At 35.1% G+C, this 15,199-nt stretch overlaps 1 protein-coding gene across 2 annotated transcripts in view; it reads right to left on the bottom strand.

Annotated features, from left to right (window-relative positions):
• Positions 1-15,199, bottom strand: part of LOC112684337 (beta-1,4-glucuronyltransferase 1) — a 73,921-nt gene that overhangs the window by 14,778 nt on the left and 43,944 nt on the right. For both annotated transcript variants that reach the window (XM_025555796.1, XM_025555795.1), the window contains 3 exons: positions 10,551-10,687; positions 10,166-10,383; positions 1,620-2,100 (listed from right to left, as the gene is read on the bottom strand). In XM_025555796.1, the coding sequence (XP_025411581.1) occupies positions 1,620-2,100; positions 10,166-10,383; positions 10,551-10,639 (788 nt within the window). In that variant the 5' untranslated portion in view covers positions 10,640-10,687. The remainder of the gene's footprint in view (positions 1-1,619; positions 2,101-10,165; positions 10,384-10,550; positions 10,688-15,199) is intronic.

Genomic DNA, 15,199 nt, shown 5'->3' with positions numbered 1-15,199 from the left:
CGGAAAACGGTTGTCGCACGAGCGGGAAACGGAAGTAGAAGCTAGTCGAATCGGTATAGATAATTTTTAAGGTCAACGAATTTTAATCGTTATGAAATTTTATACAATACTTATGTACGTGTGCAATTGCACATCGGATCAGGGGAAAGTTGGAATCGTGCTATTGTCCGATCTCTCTCAGTACGTTCGATTGCAGTAACGATGTCGATGTTTGACAATAATATATTATACTATGCAAGTAAATAATTAATAAATTATGGTATTGTACGATGTTAATTATTTTTAAACACTGTTCACGATTGTTTTTTTTTTCGTAATCATTGTACACGCTTCAACGGTAAAAAAAGTTATACAAGATACGAGATTTATATTTCATATTTGTTTGAAATGCTCTTCAAGTAAATCGTTTTTTTGACACTTTCTACTATAAGGGTATTTCCGGTCATTGTATGTTACATTAATATGAAATTGTATATATTACGGGCACTTTAAATGTATGAAGAAACTTTATTTATAAATATTTACACAATGTGGTTCAGTTTGTTTTAGAAATAGAGTTTCAAGTAAAATGATTGTAGGCATGATTAAGATATTTATCACTATTATTTATGGTTATATTCAAAAGTTTTTCGGGTGTTGGAAATCTAACCTGTGATTCTTTAAGCTCTGCAGATGGAAACGTTGAAAAACTCGTTTTTTAACCGGAAGTCATGGACATCGTTGATTAAGTGTAGTCAATGTAAAAATATATATATATGTAACAGAAATGGACTAGTTTAAGGATATTTTTTACGAGCATTAGAAATCAATTATAATTGGAAAACGGATTACATATCGTGGAATATTCTTCGCGAATAAATGGCTGTAACGCCGATATCATGTATAGGTGAAAATGAAAGCGGCCACCGCGTTCTATACAGTCTACATGCGTCACCGACACGGTATTGGGTACGTATACGATCGCTGACCTGGGGTTTCATTGGACCTTAAGTCCAGTTAAGTTATAGTAATGTGTACCTTTTCGCCAAACAAACGCGTGGTCACGAAAACGATAGGAGTTGCACGCGCGTGAAAAGAACCGTACCAGATCCGCTATACGGAACCCCGGGTTTTTCAAGGCGGGTTTTTCCCCGTGAGGCTGTGTGTCCCGCCGAGAGTGAATTTTACTACCGCACCTATTGTAATCGACGAGCCTAAAAGCGTGGGTGGCTAGCGAGAACGATTATACGGAGAACCGCGGTGAACGCGTCATGATCGAACGGAACGACATTTGCCCGACTGCGTGCGAGTACGAAAGAGTAAATCACTGATTCACGTAATCTGTTGTCGAACACTCCGCGTAACGACGACACGTTTCCGCGAGATTTCATATGAGTTTCCGCGCCGAGCGCAAACGGTTTCTGATTCAAACGTTGCGGTACACGCGTCCAAGAACGTTAACGCGTGCGTAACACGATCGACGCTGGAAATGTAGAAGGCGAAAACGAATACAGTCTGGTCACTCGGCGTCATTCGAACCGAATGAGGAACGGAACATTGGCACGGAACACGGGACATTCGTTCTGTACGTTTCAATACACCATATCATACCAACGCACGGGAAATCGGGTGTTACTGACCTATCCAACAACGGTTCCAGGTTGTCGAGGAACGTGAAGTCGGCGTGCGTGGTGTACGTGATGGACTCGTCGCACCGGAACCACCGGCGGGCCGGCACGTAATTGTACAGCACCCAATAATCGCCGCGCTGAGCGATTCGCCGCCGGTTGGGCTTGTCCTGGCAGCCGAGCAGCTCGCGCAGCGGCCGCACCTGCGACGTCGCGCCAGCGTTGGACATGGCCGCGGCCACCGCGGACGTACCACCAGACGCTGTCGTGGTAGTCGTGGTCGTTGTAGTCGACGTCTGCTGCTGGGTGGGCGCGTCTTTTTTCTCCAGCATCCACGGCTCGGCTGGCGCGATCGCGGCCGCCGACCCGCTACCGGCGACTACGACCGAAGGGTCCGCTGCGGATCCGGAAGGGTCTGACGGTTCGACGGCCGCCACCGCCGTCGACTTGGGTTTGATGCGCATCACGTGACCATCGTCCCGCAACGTCGTACCTGCAAATCGAACTGATTAGATTTGATAGACGGGCACAGGAGTAGAACATAAATAGTTGTAAATTGAACAAGTTTAAAAACAAACAAAATATACTTACACCCCCAATGCTATAAGGGGGTTCGTACGGTTAAATCGTCTATGAGCATGATAAGGTAGCAAATCCTAATTATAGTTAAGTTTTTCCCAGTTTACATCGAAGGAAATATTCAGAGGATAGATCCTCTCCCTTTATAATGTTATCCTTCGTCGCTTACCCCCTATGTTATAATATACCCTTAAGTTTTTTATTATTTCCTACAGTAAATTATGATGGCTGGGGTATGAAATATGAATAACACACTCTCAGTTTTCGATATATTAATATAAAAAATAGAAAGTATACGATATACGATAAATGATCCGAACTGGCATAATTAGATTATCTGAGGGACTCAGATCTACTACGGACGAAGCTGCGACCGATTCGGTCCAATCGTAGACGACAGCTTTACTGTTGGACAGTGGTGCTTTAAACACACTATTGTAGTGTCTATATACTACATTAACCGAGTATCACGTTGACCGAGGGTTGCTTGAGAAATATTATACCACATAGTCAGCAGCAATAAATGTACACGTTTTACTGTAAACGCGGGGGAAGAAGTGGAATGCGACTTGATTAAAAATATGTGCCATTCTTAAACTATGTCTCTTCTATGATTTATGTGCGCACCTAGATCGGATGATTGCAGTTATTTTAACAGTTACTGTTTGTAACGCGTAGCATGCATTTTTTTAAATATTGTATTCGTCATGCGATGGCACATAGCAGTTTTAAATGCGTACGAAACAAATTATTCTTATTTTTATTATCCTAGGATGAATATTTTTTATAATTTTTTTTTTTCATTTTTTTATTGAAAATACGAACGCCTACAATCGAAACGTCAAACACACGTATGCATTACATAGATACGGATTTTTTGTCTTTCATACATGTTTCAGTTTTTAACTCGCGAACATACATATATAAATGTATTTTATAATATTTGGGTCACGGTTCATGGTTGGAATATTTATCACGTTCATAATATTAATTTATTATGTGTGTGATTACTATATATACGTATACAGTCGAGAATAACGTGGTGACAATCGTGGAGAATCGCGTTAATATTAATCGCTCACACGTTAGTATGCATTGGTTATATCATGGCAAATGTCATAAATTAACCCCCAGCATAAGTTATAGCTTGTAGAGGGTGCTGCAATATTTAAATTAAATTTTTGTATAATATTGTAAAAATTTTATTGTCGCAATAAAGTTTCAAGTGACGATTCACTGAGGTGTTCGTTAAATCCAAACACTAATTTTTATGTAACACATAAACAATACACACCTAATCTTATTAAAAACCCTGTACACAAAAATATCATGAGTTCTAAAACCTTTTACGACAGGATCGTCGCAGGGTAAACATCTTGCCTAAAATAGATCAAAATAGATTTATTGGTCAAAATAGATTCTTCCTTGATATTCTTGTTTATAGGTTAATTGTACGTATTTTTTTTTTTTATAATTCATTATAATGAATCAATTTATAAATCCATCCCGCTCTATAAGAGAATCGAGAGAACGTCACTAATAACATTATAGTAATATGCTCATTCTTAGGTAACATGCGATTGCGATAATTACCAGAAACAAGCTTTTTGAACACAGTACGAAGACGACTGCAACGGTGAGTACCGCATCATAGTTGTTATCAGAAAGATTAATAGTACGTTTGCGATCGACTGTATATTTCACACAAGGTCGCGTGTTCACTAGTATAAAAATATAGGTATCGTGCAGCGGTGAATAATAACAGCAACGCGGTAATGTAATAATAGTAGTAGCGGAATAGTTAAATAAGTACACTTATATATATATATATATAATCCGCAATCGGCGAATTGAGGAGAAGGTTGTGCGTGCGGTTTTGTCCGCGGTGACTACAGGAAATCGTAGTCCACGGATTCGCGGTATGCCGCGATACTCGAAATTCCTATATTTTCACTGATTTTATTTTATAAATTTGCTCTCGCGTGGTCAGATGATATTACAAAATAATATTTCATCAAAAAAATGCCTTTATATTTTTACATTCAAAAAATGTCATTTCATTATTCTACGTTATTCAAAACAATACTCAAAAAACGATCAGTGATTATTTACATAACTTTTTAAGTACAAATAGTTATAATATTCAATAAATTGATCATTTTTTTAAATCCTGTATTAAAATAAGAGTCATCCTAAATTATAGTAATTATCTAACTTTATTATTTACCAATGTTCCGTACAAAAAGTGCCATGATGGAATTTGATTAGATGAATCACATCATATCATTATATCATTCCAAACATTATGTTCTGAATTGGATTATACTTTAAAACTCGTGTTTTAATTAAAAATGCATATTTTGATTTATGTATATTATTTAATATTTTATATATGCACACTATATATTTAACATGCAATAGAATAATTAAGTAAAATAAAATAAACATAATATTTGGTCATTAAGATGAAGTATAAAATGTTGTCATAATCACGGTTTGACGAAAAAAATTAATCGTTTTTGATTTTGTGGAAGAATAGCTTCGTTTTTGGTAGAAAATGGTTAGGTTATGTCATATTCAGCGTTGAGAGACACATTCTATTGACATTTTGCAAACCGTGAGATTTCTATAAATACGTACATGAAAAAAGTTGATGCATGTCTTCAAATTAATCATGCTTAACAAATACTGGGTTAAATTATCGAAAAGGAAAAGCACAACTATAACTGATGTAAAGTATTTAATTTTGACAAGACATTATTGCATTAAGATGAATAATGATTCATAATTTTTAACTAAATAATAGAAATGTATGAACACTAGAACACTGGCAAAACAAACAATTCAGAATAAACTAGAATTTTTATCAGATGTGCATTGTTAATAATTGTATACAACTTTTCGTAGTAATATACTTTAGGCGTAAATTATCACTAACCCACTACGTCATTTGCAGAATCTACAGTGAAAAAATCTTATGTAAGATTTTTATTTAAAAATCCTATATAAGTCCTTGTGCAACATCACAGACCACGGGATGAGTAAAGTAATCAGAAATCGAGTGGTAATATCGTACGAAATTCCGAAGGTTAAATAGGAAAAACGGTGGGCGAGTCACCGACGAAGACGTTTTTTCTTCTCGGTTATTTAAGTCTGTACAGTTGTATGACCGGGTAATCACGTACCGTTCTAAGGCGGCAGCGGCGGTGCGTTGAATAGCACATACCGCGATAAAATAGTTAATTATATTTATTCATGACATATACACATATTAATATATTTAATACGTGTATTGCCATGGATACGCGACATATTATCGTTTGTATTTATAAGTGCGTATAGTTCACGTGATAAAAATTGTATACAAGCATGGACAGTGGCGTCGAACAAAATTTTGAAAGGTCTGGTCACTAACCACCCAATTTACAACTTACAACCCACTCAAGGACGTAATTTATACGGTTGATAGTTCACCTTCTCACAAGAATGTTTACCTTATTTTAGCATTTATGATAGAATTTAGGTACTTAAACGTCTTAAATAGTAATTTATTAAATGGACAGTATTATAATTTATTGTCGATTAAATTAATTCACTTATTACTCGTATAAATATGGTCTGATCACGAGCAGACTTGAACCCCAAGTTCGGCGAGCTTAGAAATGTTGCAGAATTTATATATTCTTAACATTTTTAAACTTTTGTGTAGGTACCGAGACGCGGCTTTCGACGAGTACGATTCCACGGGACAGATAACGAGTTGTAACGCATTGTCAGGGAGAATTTAACTCGACGACGAATCACCCTTAACGACCGACGACGACTGTCGTGTGACGATGGTAGTCTTTTTTTCTTTTTTTACCCCTCGATTGACGATCTTGATTGTCATCGAGTATAACTACATCGCTCGAACTTTGTTCGCAACCAGCACACGTTACTTTATACAACTATAATTTGAGTGAGTATGTGCATGCGTACGCATTATTGTGTCACGATAGCATGAAAAGAATAGATAAAAATAGGGTTTTAAAAAAACAAAATTAGGGGAAATATTCTCCCCGCGGAACAGCGCACAATTGTTCACAATAGCGATGGCGACAACAGTTTTACTTTGATTAAACGTAAACACATGCGTGCGACTGATGTCGCTGAACAAAGTTAAAAATATATACACACCACGACGATTGATTTATGAATTCCTCATGAATATACGTTCAATACGAGTTGTTTTTTTCGTCGACCGACTGAGTCCAGTGCGCTTCGAGGGCAGTAGTGGTGTATACGCCAATTTTTTTTAATTCTCGACTACTTTTCCGTAAGCCAAATTATGTGTAATTGTACATTTTGAATATAATTATAATACGTTCACATTTTAAATCCATCATTATAATTCGGCGGGCCGAGGTGAGCGAATCGAGAAGATGATCGCGCAACGCATAAATTACTGTCTAGTATTTTTATTTTTTATTTTTATCCTCTGGTTTCACTGAATTTTCAACGAGACCCATTTATTTTCATTTACTGCTGCGCTGCACAAACAATCCGTAATATTTATACTCTGCTCGATAATAGTAGCAACCATATGGTGAAAACCGTTAGGATCGAGTGTGCGTTAAAAATATTCTACCTACCTATATTACATTATTCATACATATAGGTTCAGGGAGCGAAAACGAGTACTAAGCCGCCGTCGTCCAATTTTAGAAATAATGATAGACCACCGCCTCGTTGGAATCCAATCAACACCGGTGGAGATTACGATATATACAAGAAAAATAATTTCAATTCGGAAAAATGCGGTGTTTTTTTATTTTTATTACTATTAGCTAAAATAGCGATAAAAATAGCAAGGTATCTTTTTTGATCGACTCTTACTAGCTTGTTCAATAATGAATTATAGTGATTGTGGATCACCTTGGAATTCATTTTTAATTTGTTTAAACTAGTTATGATTTTATAAACATGTTTTTTCTCCTATACACGTCATCATATTTCGTACATCGATGTATAGGACTACAACACTAATGTATTGCAGTTATGTGTTCTAACTGCGGTTAGTGTGTAACGGCAGTGAGTAAACATAACATTGTGAGTATAACAGAGTGCGTGTTTTGTAAATACGAAATTAATGACTTAATTTATATGTAATTCGATGTCCTGCGGATGATGTCTACGGATGTAGATTTTTTGCTTGTTTACAATGTAAAATGTTGGAGTTCGTTGAAAGAAGTTTATTGGAACGACACTGTCCACTGTTGATGCAAATACATACAAATAAATGTATTAGTCACGGGAATTAATTGGACATTCGACATACAAAATCCTTCAGATGTACAATTGCTGTTTGTACTTAATTGAAGAACTCAGAAACCAATAAATCTCATCATAATATCAGAATAAGTGAATATCTGTAATTTTATTTTTTCGGTACATGATTTGACGATTAATCAACGAAAACTGTCTATTATATAGAGTAGTTTTTCTTGTGCACAGACATAAAATTTGTTTTCGCTGAACATAATTCCGCATCTACAAGTAGGAGATTGCAACTTAATAAATATTCTTATTATAAAACAGCTACACCATATTATAATGTTTTAAAATCGTAATCCATAAACCAGAACGAAAAATAATAATATTAATAATAATCTGAGGAGTACGTGGGTGTTCAGCGGATAAATTTAATACACAATTGTAGTTGTGTTTATGCCATATGTACGAAATTAAAAAATGATTGTCGTCTAAATTATCGTCTATTCACTTCTATCTGTCACATCATGTCATCTGTCAATGTCGCGCTAATCACATTACAGATATCGCAACGGTGTAACTATAGCACTAATATCTAATGTACTTTGATTTTTGCTTAATCTAATCTCATCCAGCGAACGTCCTTGCAAAAGAACACTTCCTATTGAAATCCGAATCAGTTTTGACTCATCAATCTTTTTTTTTTTAAAAAAAAAAAGATCAAATATTGCCGACTATTTCGCCTTGGTGGGTGAATGTATTTATACTTATTGTACATTGTACATCTGTTAAGTGCAATTGTCTCAACGCATTTATATATATATATACCTACATGTGTGTTTTCAAATCTTGAAGGTTAACTTCTGGCAAACAGCAATGTAGAATAGTTCAGGTTTTATTAGCGCGAGGTAATTTAAAAACGAACACAATAATTATTAAACCAATAATTGTTTATCGTTTCGGATGACCGTTCTCTCGTCGCAAAATAATACAATATTATATCATATCATACAACGCTGTTGCAGCGCGTTTTTTGTGTAGTGAGTACCACCCCCTACCGTGGTAGACCAGTTAAGTATGTATAATGAAAATCATAAAATATTATTATATTTTTCTTCTCGTAAAACACCACAACATAGCTTCTGCTTCCTATGCAAAAAAAAAAAAAAGGTTTGGAGGTAATGCTACAGACGCGGGAAATGAGAATCGCATTGTTTTAAAACTAAACAATATAAAATCGTACGCGTTGTACGACACACACCCGGTCATTATACCTCCTCTATATGTGTTATATAATCAAAAACACATAAAACACACGGTGCAAATAAGTGTACCGGAGGCACATGTGTAAAAAATACCATCTAATGTTACGGCGAAAAATATACCGATAAAAACTTATGGAAACTAGTATGGTATACCGAAGGCAAACGTAATTTTTTTAAAAACCGTTAAAATACTGCAAGTTATGATTGTATGTCGTGCGCCTGGTTTGTGACAAGTAAAAGTCAAATAATGCTGGTATACAGTTTGAATATCATTGCAAAACTATTTTGAGCAAGAATTGGTATCACAACTAGTTTCTGACAATAATTCAACAACTAAATCACTATTATTAATATCACTAATACACGTTAGAAATGTCATCTAGTTTTTCTAAACAGTAAAGTATTCGTTCACTATTTTAAACAATTAAAACAACGAGAAATCAATGTATAGTAGAAAAAAGTCTAAAATATCTGGAATTAGCTGGATATGATGTCAAAAATCCTGGTTTTCTGAATTACGTGGATTTTCCGGTAACCACAATTAACTAATATAATATAATTCATTGTACATTATGTTGTAGGTATTCAAGTCAAATACCATGTATATGAAGTAAATGTGTACAGCGACAATGATTTACGCGTGATACTTATATGGTATTGTAAAGAAAAACTGATGACATTTGTAACGACGACACGTTGCAGTGGAGCTCGTCCGCCACCCAGAATCCGCGTACAGTGCCATAAATTTATTATTTTCATTAAATCACGCGTTAGAAAAAATTATGATACATAAAAAAAAAAAACTCATAGTGATATACTGTATTGACAACTCAAGTACAGCCGGGGCAAGGCGACACGATTCTAGTGAGTAAAACACATAAAATATACTTATATTTAAGCATACAACTGTGGGCAGCTAATGCAGCGCAGTCGGCGGGAAACCCATGTTGCAGTATATAGGTGGGCGACGTTTGGCAAGCTTTACGAGTAGGGTCCGATAGGAGCGGGTGAAGTACCGAGTGGATGTGTGTTATGACCAAACTCATGGGTAGGGGGAGGTTAATGTATACGTTATTATAATCATATTGAATACGTAATATACCGAATGAGTATAGATAATAATATAGAAGTACACGTGCTGCACTTTGGTATATTGGATTCGTGCGCCGTTGCCGTTGGTGTGAAGACGAATATAAAGGTCGAATTCGAATTTAAGACTGACAGACTGGAATAAGGTATCGGAACCCCAAATAACATTAATCTTGCGAGGGAACATAATTTTTTGCTTTTTACGTTATTATATATTATATTATAATATAAAAATCAAAAGAGGGGAAAAAAATAACTAGTGGAAACTATTAGGTAATGCGATATTGTAATACACATAAGTACGATTTATGTAGCGACACGTTATGTGTAAAATAATGTAGTGAACATTTATTTTTTTGATTTTTTCCGACGTACCTTGAACCGGTGTTTGGACGGATGAACCCTGTTGCTGTTGTCCGGCTATCGGTTGTATGCTGGCCAACAGTGCTAGCTCAGGATAGCTGGCCGAGCCGCCGGGGCCGCTGTTATAGTAATAAGCCGCTGTTTCTTTTTCCCCGTTCGGAGACGCATCGATGGAGGCCAAGTTCCTTCCGGATACCTGCACCTCCTCCACATTTTCCAAGTTTCCATTTCTACGAGAAAAAAAAATACAGTTTCGAAACATTACACACGACCGTTATTGTTAATACAATAATTGTGTTCTATTATATTATGTACGGGGGCGCTAATGATTTCTATAGAAAAGTGCACAATCGACGTAGGACGACAACGACTACGTCGTCGTCATCGGTTCACGTACCTGATGGTCAAATAGGACCCGAAATAGAACAGTACGGCTACATTTAAAACGACACTGAGTCGTAGTAGCCAGTTGCGTCTTGTCAGCATAGTCTAAACTGCTCGCTAGCCTCGACGTCTTGTACACCATTACCGAACCTGAAACAACGTGAAATAAACATATGTTACAAACACCCGGTGAATACGGTTATTTTAAATTACATTATTTACGCATAGTATATACTATGCGCGGGCGAAAAGACGGTAACATTACGATAACTGAATTTCGGGGGGAGGGGGGGGAAATAATAATCGTCATACAGGCGTGACACGTCCAAAATCCGATGGTAATACGGTCGTTTCCGCGGATAAAACAGCGCGCGGTGGTCCTGCAGGACGTCTATGGTTCGTATCGGATCGTCGTCATTCCGTAACGGGTATATTATATATAACCGTGTGCTTACCGACTTCAGTGGGCGTCAGAACACTGTTCGTCTGCGTACTTCAATCTAGTGGCGTGCCCAAGATTTTATCCTTATGGAGGGGGGATGAGGATAAATCAGAAAAACGTATAGAATATAAAAATAATAAAAAGTTCCGAACCTAAACGCATTCGATTTAATTAATTTTTATAAACATAAAAAACGAGTAGGTACACCGGTAAGTTTCATGTTTAATGACGAGGAGGTCTGAATCTGAAAGCGCACGATTTATACCCTCTAAAGCACGCTCCTACCGCTGAATCGGATAGCAACGAACAGGCTTCATAAACGCCTCTTGTGTTTATGAGCAGATATTACATACGCGTGCTGTACCAAAAACGAATGAACATACGAGTACATATTACTGCAAACAAACAATACATTTTTACGTATACGGGTATAGTACTGTACAACTAAATCAAATAACATGCAGTCAATGTACTCATGGGTTACACCATACACGGTATCATAGGTTATGTTAGTAGTTCTATTATAATATACTATATATTATTATAAATTGTAATTCATAGTATACATTCAGTGCATTTTATAGGTGTCATAGGCGGCGATTGGATCGCAATAGTTTAACGCTATTAGTAATGTATGGTGATCGGCATAGAACCAGTACGAATACAGTATTACAATACGTGCCTAACCCAAAAGTTAGATATTTAATATATTTTTATTTTTTAAATTATTTTCGCCAGTTACAGGCAGGTACCAAGAGATTAAAACGTATATGATATTATAATATATTAGTCGTTCTTTACTAACAGTACTGTAGCATTTTCAATCGTAATGTATTTCGTCGTCCAAAGACTAAATGCGATACACTACAATGCAAATGCTATCAATACTGCGCATTGTAATTTCTAACTACACGTTTATGTGGTATAAATGTAGGCACACGAAACATATTTTAATGCATAGATTGAATGTGACCGCGGAATACGAATCCAAATTGAAACAACAGGCACCGATGTGTTCCGCCCGACGGTCGGCCTCGTTAAACGGCGCTGCGACGCGTACATTTACTCGTATATTGAATACATTGCGACGGGGGCTGATTAACATATATTATTTCGATTGTCTACACATGTTTAAAGTCATTCGCATTGAATTATAATAATACATGTGCTCTCGTTCAAAGTGACGACGAGACGTCAGACGCCTTATTAAAATTTCTCTTTTTTTTTTTCTTTCACGCCGTTAATCAAGACGCCGTGTTAAAAAAGTACGAGTAAAATGTTTGACCCACGAATCGCGTGTTCGACAAGCTGCGAAACACGAATATTATGATAATTTGTAAACCAATAGAAAAAAATCAAAAAATCCGCTTTTCTCGATTCCCATCACGATTAGTCCTGTCCGTAGTATAACATGCACAGGCACAATTTTCGTTTTACTCGAGCACTCGTGGTTTTTTCCCATCTATTCATTTTATTCTAAATAGATATTTATTTTTTATTTCGTTATCGTATTTTAATCTATATTTAATATCTACATTTAATTATTATACGAGATGAATAATTTAAGTACGACAGCATATTAAACTGAATATGATATTGAATTTTAATAAACATGTTTGATACATTTAGTTTTCGATAAAAAAAAAATAATAACTAACCTACAATAATAAATGTCAACGATGCACAATTCATCATAAGTAACAATACCATGGTGCTTAATAGTAATAGGTGAAATTATGAATCGTTTAAGGATTTATTGTATTATAAATACAACACAAAAAATGTATCCCGTATATATTATTGAGGTAATATGTAGTTATTAAACAATTTTAAGATGTCTGATAGATTAGTGCAATTTATAAACGTATACCGAATATATTCACAAGTACGAGAATTGTTTTCTATCTATCTCAGTCCACAGAGATTATCCATATAGGTTTTTTAATATGTGTACCGTTAGGTTCGAATGGCGATAAATATACTGTGTATGATCACAATGATCACCAAAATAAATGGAACACAACCAGACTGTACTTGGATAGTCACGAATTTCTCCCCCACGATTTCGATCGACAATTTTTCTTTACATTCATACAAATAATATATATATATATATATATATATATATACCATATATCAATTTATATAACAAGGAAACGTAAATTCAGTTGTGAATATAACGGTTTGGTCAGACGGAAAGATAGACTATAATACATATAATATAGCAATTAAACATGATAATATAAAATTATGATACTATGTTTATAGTTATACAGGTGGAGGAACCAATACTTCCTCGAAGATTTTCTGAGTTACGTTAATGTAAATAACATTGATATAAGTAAATTGGTAAATTTTGTTTGATTTTAACGCGAACTATGCGTATTGGAGTTATCTGAACATCACCTCTTTTTTCACGCACATTCATTTCGGTTACAAAACATCTCATTATTAATACCATCAACATTGCCCAAGAGTAAATAGGTTAATCTTGAATTTTCTTAACAGTTTCACTAGAACTGTATTTTATACCAATTTAGTGGTTACGTTTTGTAACAACTATTTATTTAACTATTTACTTATTTTTCAAATTAAGGTAAGAAACCGAATAGCATACAATTTCGTCATAATAGATTACTGATAAAAGCAACCGTCTCTTGATGTAAAACGTAAAATAATGATTAATGCATATCGATATATACTAACGAAACTGACAGAAATGTATAAATAAATAGTGACTTTATTTTATTTTTCCCTCAAAACACACCACGTATTATTAAAACATACGGTTTAGGTCATAATATGTTATATTTATTTTTTAAAGTTATAAAAATACTTATTGTAAAAATATGATGCCTACCATTTTAATTTAAGTTTTGAAAATTTCAACCCATAATAATAATTTTCTGTTTTAAGATTTTTTCTACTTTTTGATAAAATGTATTGCAATGGATTCAATTTAAATTCATTCGTAAACAAAAGTACAAATAATTAATTATACATTATGCCTTCTATTTACGCGTGTCCAAAACCAAGGATTCGAGTACTGTGTATGCAAAATTAAACAACGAGAATAAAGGAAATTGTGCGAACAATACGATATCAATTTAAACATCTTATTTAAATTAGTCACCCCGACATCACTGCAAATATTCTGAAGGTAATATTTTTAATGTGACTCCAATGCAGTCCAAAATCCTATTGCAAAAAAATCTACAATCGGAACAAACTATAATTGGCCAAAACAATGTATTATACTTACAAACAATACGCAAACAATCGCACTTCGGCTGGAACGAAGTGCTATTCAATGTTTTTGGCGAGAACCGAGGGTCATCTTAAAGATAAAAGTAATTCATATAGATTACTATTCTCATACAAAAATGACGTTTATTACTATCTAAAAATTAGTAGTAAAGTATTTTAATTTTTCTTTTAAGAGGCCATTAATTATATTTCATTTTATTTTTAAACACTAGCAATGTACTTTTTCAGATGCTGATCACCTACAGTTTTATTATAATTAGTATACGGTTTTAAACAATACGCTAAAAAAAAATGCACTTAAAGTACAACTTAAACGCACAGTAAGAAATCAAGAAGGACCGTGGAGAAGCTTGTTAACTCGATTAATTACATAATATAATAAAACAATGTTGTATAGCAATTAGTACATTTTTGAATTTTTAATCGAATTATTCTCAAACAAGACACTTGTTTACACGGTCCAATTAGAAAGACTGTTTCCAAGGAAAGCATTGACAAGCAGACGTGCTGAATGACGGACGGTGCGGCCAAATGATGTCTATTTCGCTAGCAGAAGGATTCGCAGACATCATAAAGTGTAGGCACGTAACACGCAGACTCACACAAACGCACTGTACAGAAAACATAATGAATATATATAAATTCACGTTCTGGTGCTGACGCTCCGGTCGTGTTCTCGTACAAATTAGGTCAGATGGTTTTGCTATTAATCTTTGGTTGGGCATTGTTATTTGTTACGAATCCGAGAGGAACATCACTTTCATCCGGCAACCTTTAAACGTTTAGTGGTTATTATGTGGTGATGATGGCACCTACGCGCTTATAATGTCACGGACCGGCTTTTTCATTTCCGCTAATAAAACCTAACTGTATTAGTCGTGTGTTTTGCGTTTTTTTTTTTATATTTTATATGCATATATTTATTTATTTATTACTCGGCTCGTCCGACCAGT

Source organism: Sipha flava, unplaced genomic scaffold (assembly GCF_003268045.1).
Source record: "Sipha flava isolate LNK unplaced genomic scaffold, YSA_version1 249_pilon_pilon, whole genome shotgun sequence".
NCBI classification, from domain to species: Eukaryota; Metazoa; Arthropoda; class Insecta; order Hemiptera; family Aphididae; genus Sipha; species Sipha flava.
The sequence above is the reverse complement of the archived record's forward strand: the minus strand, read 5'-3'. Positions and strand labels throughout refer to the sequence as shown.